This window comes from Rosa rugosa, chromosome 5, assembly GCF_958449725.1.
Source record: "Rosa rugosa chromosome 5, drRosRugo1.1, whole genome shotgun sequence".
NCBI classification, from domain to species: Eukaryota; Viridiplantae; Streptophyta; class Magnoliopsida; order Rosales; family Rosaceae; genus Rosa; species Rosa rugosa.
Window position 1 is genome coordinate 28,338,492 of NC_084824.1, and position 7,956 is coordinate 28,346,447.

Below are 7,956 nucleotides of genomic sequence, written 5' to 3' on the forward strand. Positions count from 1 at the left end.
ATATAGTAGAACATTGGCCTATTTCAAAAAAATGACGTGGGGTAATGTCTCAAAATATAGTTAGAGGCCAGAACTTAATTAATTAATATTATACATACATCTAAAGCTGGTGGCCTGTCCCTCGACACTGTTCATTTAACAGTGAAATGGTGTTTTTACTCTTCTATTGGAAGATGCTCTTTTCCTGATTGCTACTACTGAGGCCGTCCATTTGTTTTGGTGTAGAGAGAGAGAGAGAGAGAGAGAGAGTGTGTGTGTGTGTGTGTGTGAAAGGAAAAAAAGAGTGATCGATCTAGATTTAGAAACTGTGAAAGGAGAGATAATTTAGAAAGAAGGAGAAGAGGGAAAATGGGAATTTAACTTATATATATTAAAGGAAAATGGGAAGATCACTGTTGAATGAATAGTGACATATCCCACCCTTACATATATCAGTGAGAATCGAACTCATAAATTTTACAATGTTGGAATTATAACTTACCGACAGGTCGCAGCTCGAAGGCAATCTCTTTATTTATTTATTATTATTATTATTATTTTAAACTGTAAAAAGGTAAATCAATAGACAAGCTTGGTCAAAACACCCACTCCTGCTCAAAACTTCTATTTTATAAAATGTGTATATATGCTAGAATCCACTATTCAACTGTGTATCAAAATGAAAGTGGAGATTGCGTTCATACGAATGAAATACGATGGTTTGAGTTTTCATGAATAAGGCTCTTTTCACTATTCTACAAAGCGTAATATGTAAAACAATAACATGTTTGGTTAACGTTTACTACATATAAAAAACTTCTTCCCGCATCATCGCCCGGATTTGTTACTAGTAATTTAGTAATTTTGGGTTAAGGATACTTTTCTTATACCTATAAATTATACGAAGCCTCTTCATAATCTAAAAAAGCAACACTTGAGCAATTCAAGCATGGTGAACACCATGGAGATCAGTATCATTTCCAGAGACACCATCAAACCATCACTCGATTCCTCTTCACTTAACCATCTAAGTCCTTTCAAACTTTCCCTCGTCGACCAGCTGACTCCCGCAACGTATATGCCACTGATCTTGTTCTACCCCGTTAGTGATCCCAAGTCATCGTTCAATCTCCTCGAAACCCTAACCCGCTTAAAAAGCTCCCTCTCCGAGACTCTCACTCTCTACTATCCATTTTCGGGACGGGCTAAAAACAACCTCGACATTCATGACTTTGACACCGGTATTCCCTTCCTTGAAGCCCGAGTCAATTGTCGCATGCTCGAGTTTCTTAAGCTCCAAGAAACTGAGTTGTTGAACCTTTTCGTTCCATTCCATCCCATTTGCAAGGAAACTGGTGATGAGTCTCTGCTCCCCATGATAGCTTTTCAAGTGAATGTCTTTGCTTGTGGTGGAATAGCAATTGGGGGATCCGCTTCTCACAAGCTATGTGATGGGTTGGCCGCAAACTCTATCCTTGAGTCTTGGTCTACTATTTTTCGTGGGGAGTGCGACAAAATAATACACCCTAATTTCTCCCAAGCCTCATCGCTCTTTCCTCCCAGAGCTCTGTTGCCTAAAAAGTATCTAGATTTAGCAGATAGGTTTTGGTTCAAGGAAAACAATTATGTTACAAGGAGATTTGTGTTTAGTGTCAAAGCCATAGCCACACTACAAGAAAAATCGAAGAGCAAATGCGTGCCCAAGCCATCACGTAATGACGCACTCACATGTTTTATTTGGAAACATGCAATGGCTTCTTCTCGGGCACTGTCACCAGGTATTGTCATCTTAAATTATGATATTATTCCAACTCCATATGGATATTTTAGAACATATGAATTTCATCAATATTACAACATTTTCAACGCAATCTTTGGTAATTTCGTTCATATAGATATTTATTATATATCCATATCATGTTTCTTCTTCGGTATTCTCATATAGGTTCCTCACCAAGAACTTCCATAGTAGCGCATGCAATGAACATGAGATCACGGATGAAGCCACAAACGTCGTCAGCTAATATCATTGGAAATTTCTTTTGGTGGGCGACAACAGTCGCGGACTCATCTAAGCTAGGAGAAGATCATGAGTTATGTGACTTGGTGCACCTGATTAATGAATCTCACAAAGGATTTGATAGGGGTTATTTTGAGTCTCTTCAGGGAGAAGAGGGAATTGGAGCCATTTCAAACTACTTTAATCAACTAGAAGTCTTGCTTTCTTCAAAGTCCCCACCAGAACTTTATTTATTCACCAATTGGACAAGCATTTTTCACAAATTGGATTTTGGATGGGGGAAGCCTTTCTGGGTAGGGCTCATGGGGAAAGTCGGGCCTGAGTTTAGGAATTTCACGGTGTTCATGGAAGCACAATGTGGTAAAGGAATTGAAGCGTGGGTGACATTGGAGGCAAAGCAAATGGCTCTGCTCCAAAAAGACCTTAAGTTTCTAGCATTTGCTTCTCCAAATTCTGGGATTTCAAGCATGTGACTGAACTTCTTTCCGCCGTGTAGTGAGTGTGGTTGGTGTGTTTACTCATTGAATTGTTATTTAGTTTAATTTCTAAACTCTCTGTAATGTAATATGTGACTCTAAAGAACGAGTCTGTATTGATGTCTGTGAGCTCGGTTGTTTGTTGCTTAATTTAAATGAAATATTTTTCTAAGTGTTTTCTTGTGCTTGTTAAGTTATCGCGTTTCGGATTCGAATTTCTTTATTCGAAATTCGGCGCGTACAGTAAAGGGTGAAGCTTCGGTATGTTAATATTTTTCATATGTCTTATTAATTTATGTAAAACCACTTTGAGGACTCATGTGGTAACTAAAAAAAAATCCTCACATAAGAATAATGTAGGTAACTAGAAAAAAGTCCTCATTGAGGTAAATAAGGTACTCATTAGAGTAAAATAGGTTCTCATTTGAGTAATTAATAAGTCCTAAAAGTGGTAATTGTAGTAGGTTTTCATTTGAGTAATTAAGTCATAAAAGTGGTAATTGTATGTATGTCATATGTTGACATATTATAGAATTTTCCTTCTGTAAGTTATATATGATTATAATATGAATTGAATAGCTAAATAGTAGAACATTGGCCTATTTAAAAAAAAGTGACGTGGGGTAATGTCTCAAAATATAATTAGAGGCCAGAAACTAATTAATATATCTCTTTCCCACATGAGATGTTATCAATTTAACAGAAAGATACAGGGACGTGGTCTTAGACACTAGATAGATATATAGTAGAACATTAGCCAGCCTAGCTATGTCAAAAAAAGTGGCGTGGGATAATGTCTCAAACTATAATTAGAGGCCAGAAACTAATTAATATATCTCTTTCCCACATGAGATGTTATCAATTTAACAGAAAGATATAAGGGACGTGGTCTTAGACATTAGATAGATATATAGTAGAACATTGGCCTATTTCAAAAAAAGTGACGAGGGGTAATGTCTCAAAATATAGTTAGAGGCCAGAACTTAATTAATATTTGCGGCGACGGAGACCCGACCCCTTCTCCCTCTTCCGGTCGTCTGCTGATAGGAGCATAATTATGGTTATCTTATTCCGGTCGTCTGATAATAATGTTGTTAATTCCCATATTTACTTTGTTAGTTTATCTTATTTTCTGGTTAATTTTAGTTGTTTTTATGTTTATTAGGTTTTCCGAAGTAAGGAAAGAAATAAGAGCAAAAGGAAGGAGATATGTGCAATTGATGGAGAATTGTGGACTCTTGATGAATCAAGGAAGCTTAAGGCAATATGAAGGAAAAGATATTCAACAATTAATTCTCTTGGCTGCTCCTATTGGATAGAAGGATGTCAATGAATCCTAAATCAATCAGAACATTAATCAAGGAGTTAGAGTCCCAAAAGAAAAGAAGGAAAGAGTTACAAACTGAACAAAATCTCTCCTTGAACGTTGAAGAAAGGGACGATCTCACATACGAAGAGGCAGAGACGCACGAGAGCTTGAGAAGAAGAAGAACGACAACCGTGCTATAAACGATCGATCACTGCACACCAGGGATCGATCGCCGATCCGTATTTTCCAATTTTCTGATTTTTGTTGTCTTCTTTCTCCATGAACTCCTTTGTGTTTTTTATTTCCTTTATGTGTAACTAAATTTCCAGTAGTTAGGGGGCAGTTGAAGCCCCTAGACATGATCCATAACATGCTTTGACATTCAATTTGTTTTCCAATTAATAAAGTTGAGGTTTTGTTTACCGATTTCTCATTGATGAATTCTATGTTTGTGTGCTTTGGAGGCCTACTTAGTATGCATGCTAGGGTTCTAATACTTTGATTGTTTGATGCCTGGATCAATAGTTGGATTCCTCAAATTATCTAGAGAAGTAATTGGTAGTTTTCATTAGCAAGTAAACAAAACCCTAGGTTTAGCAAGGCTCTAAGTTATTTGCGATGCCTAGTGATTGCTCAAACTCTTTTCAAACTTAATGATCTCTGCATGTTTAATCTAATAAACGTACCTTTAGGTTGCATTGCTTGGGAATAGTCTAGGTGTAGAGCACTTCCTGCCTAGCGTACAAAGTAAGAAAGGGTAATAGGTTGTGTTCAAGCGTACCGAGCCAATCTGAGCGTCTTCAACTAAGTTAATTGGTAGCAAATTGGACAAAGTGTGTTGTGTGTGATTGTTGGGGGTGGATACTTCCTTCCTAGCTAGTTTCATTATCTTGATATCAACCAACTTCAAATCTGCTTCAATTTCGTTTTTCTTTCTGTTCTCTGTTTTTCTGTATTTTATTTCCATAGCAAATCAACTCCGAAATTCACCAAATTTTGTGTTCTGGACGCCTTGTGTGTCTAGTACGTCTCTGTAAATTTTCATATTTTCTGGGTTGTTTTGGTTAGATTCGTAGTTTGTCTTTTGACTGCTGTTCAGTAGGAACTCAGTCACGTTTTTGTGACTTTTGTTGAAGCACTTAGTTTAACTTAAGGATTAAATTTTGTTTACTACCCTGTACTTTCAAGGGTTCGTCAGTTTAGTCCCTGCACTTCTAATTTAATCAAAAAAGTCCTCGCACTCTCCAATTTCATCAAATCGATCCATTTCCTCACAATTCCGTCAATTTCCTCTGTTTAGGTGCTGACGTGTCCGGACGCCGTCTGATGTGTCAGATTTGTGGGACATTCCCACATGAAAAATTCCCAAGCTACCTCTTCAATCTCCCTCCCATTTCCCACCCGAGCAGCCTAATTCCCAACATCAGAATCAAAGCTTTTTTTCCTTCTATTTTGCAGCTTCAGGGTTTCTCTTCAGAGAGAACTCGAGGAGAGAGAAACTAGAACTGGGTTTCTCTCTTTCCTCCACTAGTGGGTATCCAGGCATAACCCTACATCACCTCCACCACTATCGTGCTCAGCGGCCTCTGACGATCCACCGGCAGCTTCTCCGTCATCGGGGTATGCCTGAAAGTAACCCACGCGCTGCCGCCATAAGCACTCAGAAATCTTCTCTGGGCACCCACGACCCCTGCTTTCTTCTCCGGTCATCTCGTCGAAGGCGGCAGACGAGGTCAGCTCGTCGAAGCAGTCCTCAAGTGACCAATCCTCAATCGCTTCGTTTTCTTTTTTCGTTCACAACAAAAAAATCTCAGTCGTCTCTTCAGCCTTTGAGCTCCTCCGAGCTCAGAGCTTCCCCCACTCTACAACCATGAGTGGCGCCAAGGCCATCAGCCTCGAGGAGATCAAAAATGAGTCCGTCGATCTGGTATACAACACTCTCTCTCTTTCTTTCTCTTTCTCTCTGACTCTGCCGCATGCGTTTGGTTTGCTAAGAAGAAAATGAAACCAAACATCGTGAGAATTTTGGAGTTGACGCGTGGGCGGCACAGGAGCTCGATCCGGAGTCGAGGAGTTGGAGGAGAGATCGGAAATCTTCGACCGGAGCTTGGCGAATGCAATGGTCGGGTCGATGGAGATGATCAGGGCCTCGCCGCCGACGTAGCGGAGCTTCCCAGATGGTGGCCGGCAGTGGATTGCGCTGTTGGAGTTGCAGGCGAGCTTGAGCTTCTTAGGCTGGGTATGGTTGGTAGTGGGCTGGGTGTGGTTGGTAATGAGCTTCCGATTTGGATTTGGGAAGAATGAAAATTTGATTTCGGAAGAGATCTATATCTTTGGTTTTGATTTTCATGTTGGATTTACATGCATCTTGATTTGAATTTTGTTCATATTTGGTTTTTCTGCATCTTAGTTGAATCTAGAGGACTCATCTCAACCAAATTGGGTAAATTCGCACACCCAAATACTTAAATTTTCTGGGTTTGCTATGAGCATGATCTTTGGCCGCGAGGGAGGACATTGATGAGAGGTTGAAGAATGAACCCATACCCAACACCCCTCTTGTTTATCAGTCTCTCTCTCATCTTCTCCGGCCATGTTGATCGGTGAAGGAAGTGAGGAACCATAATCAAGAGCTGAGAAGAAGAAGAAAAGCTCTGAGAAGAAGAAGAGCTCTGAAAGGGGAAGGAGGGAGATTAGAGGGGTAGCTTGGGAATTTTGCATGTGGGAAGGTCCCACAAATCTGACACATCAGACGGCGTCCGGACACGTCAGCACCTAAACAGAGGAAATTGACGGAATTGTGAGGAAATGGATCGATTTGATGAAATTGGAGAGTGCAAGGACTTTTTTGATTAAATTAGAAGTGTAGGGACTAAACTGACGAACCCTTGAAAGTACATGGTAGTAAACAGAATTTAATCCTTAACTTAATCCTCTGCGGGAGACCCTTATTTCTCTATACTACGATTGACATATTTGCAGGAGAATACGGAAAATCAATAGCTTTTAATTTAGCTATCATCTGCCGACGTCGCACCCGTGGCAACGGATTCCTCTCAACGACACCGTCATTCCTGCGGCTTTGGTTTTCACAGACGAGCTCCGGTGACAAAGAATAGAAGCCCGAAAGATTCTAGGGTTCGCCGGCGGATTTTTTGATTCCGACCACGTTGTGGTGTCGGACCTATATCAGAAACTTCCTCTCGATGTCAGCAACGTTTCTATGGTGTTGGTTTACTGAGATGATGAGCCAAGAGAGAGAATCGAATGAAAGAAGGTTTTGGATTTTCTGGCGACCTTTGATTTCGATTCAGGTATAAAGGTTGGTCTATTTGATGAGCTCTACACGATTGGGTATTTGATTTCCAGTTTTAATTGGGTTTGCGAGAATTGGAATTCTGAGGTGCAGAGGCTGCTTTGCAGCGGTGGTTTTAGTTTTCTCCGGTCAATTTCCGACCTTAATACCACCCCTTGAATATTACTTGATCTTTGTTATACTCCAGTTCAGGTTTTGGTTAACATTGAACAAAATGGAATTTTGGGGTTTTCTGGCTGTCGCGTGTTCACTGTGCTTTCGTGAAGTACGATGGTTTTGAGGTTCTTTTGCCACTTTCCGATCAATTATCTCGGAATAGAGACTGCTGTTGTTCTTTGGTACAGTGAGTCTCGCTGAGGAAAACGAGATTGACATGATGCTTTTGGATAAGCATCCTCAACGCATGTCGAGTCTTTCTATTAACAATCCCCTGACAATTCCAGATCAAAATATTCATAGTGAAGACAAAACAAGGTGGTCGGAACACCCGCTGTAGCCGCTCGACGGCCCTGCAGAAAACCGGAAAACGCTAGGGCAAACCCTAAGCTCCGAGGTTTTCGCTTTAGTGTATAGGTTTGATTTAAACTTTGAAAGTTACTTAAAGACTTGATCGTATTGATTTGGGATAATATGGAAGAATTGGGAAGTAATGATTGATTAATTTCTGTTTTGGAATGTGGATTGGTGTTTGAAAGCTTTGAAATAGAATCAAATTGGTGGAAAGGCGTTTTGGGTGTCCTTAACAATTATGAAGATTAGAGTGATTTCTATTTCAGAATTGATCGAGTGGATTTGGAGTTCTTCAGTGATTGTTATTGAACAAGGAGACGAGGATTGAATCTGTGCGGGCAATCCC

The 7,956-nt window shown here is 40.0% G+C and overlaps 1 protein-coding gene and 1 long non-coding RNA gene across 2 annotated transcripts; both read left to right on the forward strand.

Moving 5' to 3' along the window:
* Positions 1-913: 913 nt before the first annotated feature.
* On the forward strand, positions 914-2,757 carry LOC133712329 (stemmadenine O-acetyltransferase-like). The gene is made up of 2 exons (XM_062138433.1): positions 914-1,757; positions 1,925-2,757. The coding sequence occupies exons 1-2, from the start codon at positions 929-931 to the stop codon at positions 2,470-2,472; spliced, it is 1,377 nt and encodes a 458-aa protein (XP_061994417.1). The 5' UTR covers positions 914-928; the 3' UTR covers positions 2,473-2,757.
* Positions 2,758-3,350: 593 nt separating this feature from the next.
* LOC133712888 (uncharacterized) lies at positions 3,351-4,212 on the forward strand. Its single transcript, XR_009847652.1, has 2 exons — positions 3,351-3,549; positions 3,641-4,212. It is a non-coding gene; the product is annotated as an uncharacterized LOC133712888 (long non-coding RNA).
* The last annotated feature ends 3,744 nt before the right edge of the window (positions 4,213-7,956 follow it).